The sequence below is a fragment of the Ceratina calcarata genome, unplaced genomic scaffold (genome assembly GCF_001652005.2).
Source record: "Ceratina calcarata isolate Rehan_Ccalc_2016 unplaced genomic scaffold, ASM165200v1 scaffold2974, whole genome shotgun sequence".
Classification (NCBI taxonomy): Eukaryota; Metazoa; Arthropoda; class Insecta; order Hymenoptera; family Apidae; genus Ceratina; species Ceratina calcarata.
Genome location: NW_017152182.1, coordinates 1 through 690, shown reverse-complemented (window position 1 = coordinate 690; position 690 = coordinate 1). Strand labels below are relative to the sequence as shown.

Sequence of the window (690 nt, the reverse complement as noted above, 5' to 3'; positions counted from 1 at the left end):
CTATGTACGTGAAGTTCAGTAATTACATGATTAACACCGATAAGGTGAGACATCTGATCAAATCGGAAAAAGTAGTAGCACGAACAGTTTTTGATCTTGTTACTTGTTTGTCGGAACATGTGTAATAATAAAATAAAGTGTTTCACGTTTCAATATTTATAGTTCAAGGAATTATTTATCAATATGGTAAAAGACTGGCAAGATGAGAGAACCGAGGAAGAGGAGAACATTATGAAGGAGTACGCGAACAAGGGAGTGTTCTACACGTACGTGTATACAAGTAAGAATGCGAAGTATTAATCAACTGTGTTATATGTACATGCATAATATATTTTTTAAAAGTATTGTTTAAAACGGAAGCTTCCCACGTTAATGTTCCAGCGAACATATATTTTTGTTCGGTCGTGTTTTTCTGCCTGCCCTTCATACCGCGTGTGATGGACGTGTTCATACCCCTAAACGAGTCACGGCCATTAGTCGAGATGTATCCGGGTTATTATTTTGTCGAAAATAACGATGATTATTACGTTTTCATTATGCTATACACTATGGCATGCATGCTGAGTACGATGTGCGTTTTCATCGCAACCGACACGATTCTGCTCTACATGGTGCAACACGTTTGCGGCCTACTGTCCCTTGCTGGGTAATCATCACCATTTCCATTTTTAATCATAAAACAATAGCAAG

The 690-nt window shown here is 37.8% G+C and overlaps 1 protein-coding gene across 1 annotated transcript; it reads left to right on the top strand.

The window, feature by feature from the left end:
* Positions 1-2: 2 nt before the first annotated feature.
* Positions 3-646, top strand: LOC113464213 (uncharacterized; the record flags this gene model as incomplete). Its single annotated transcript, XM_026812872.1, has 3 exons — positions 3-44; positions 163-280; positions 382-646. Coding segments are annotated over exons 1-3 (425 nt in total), but the record flags the coding sequence as incomplete, so codon positions are not given.
* Positions 647-690: the final 44 nt, after the last annotated feature.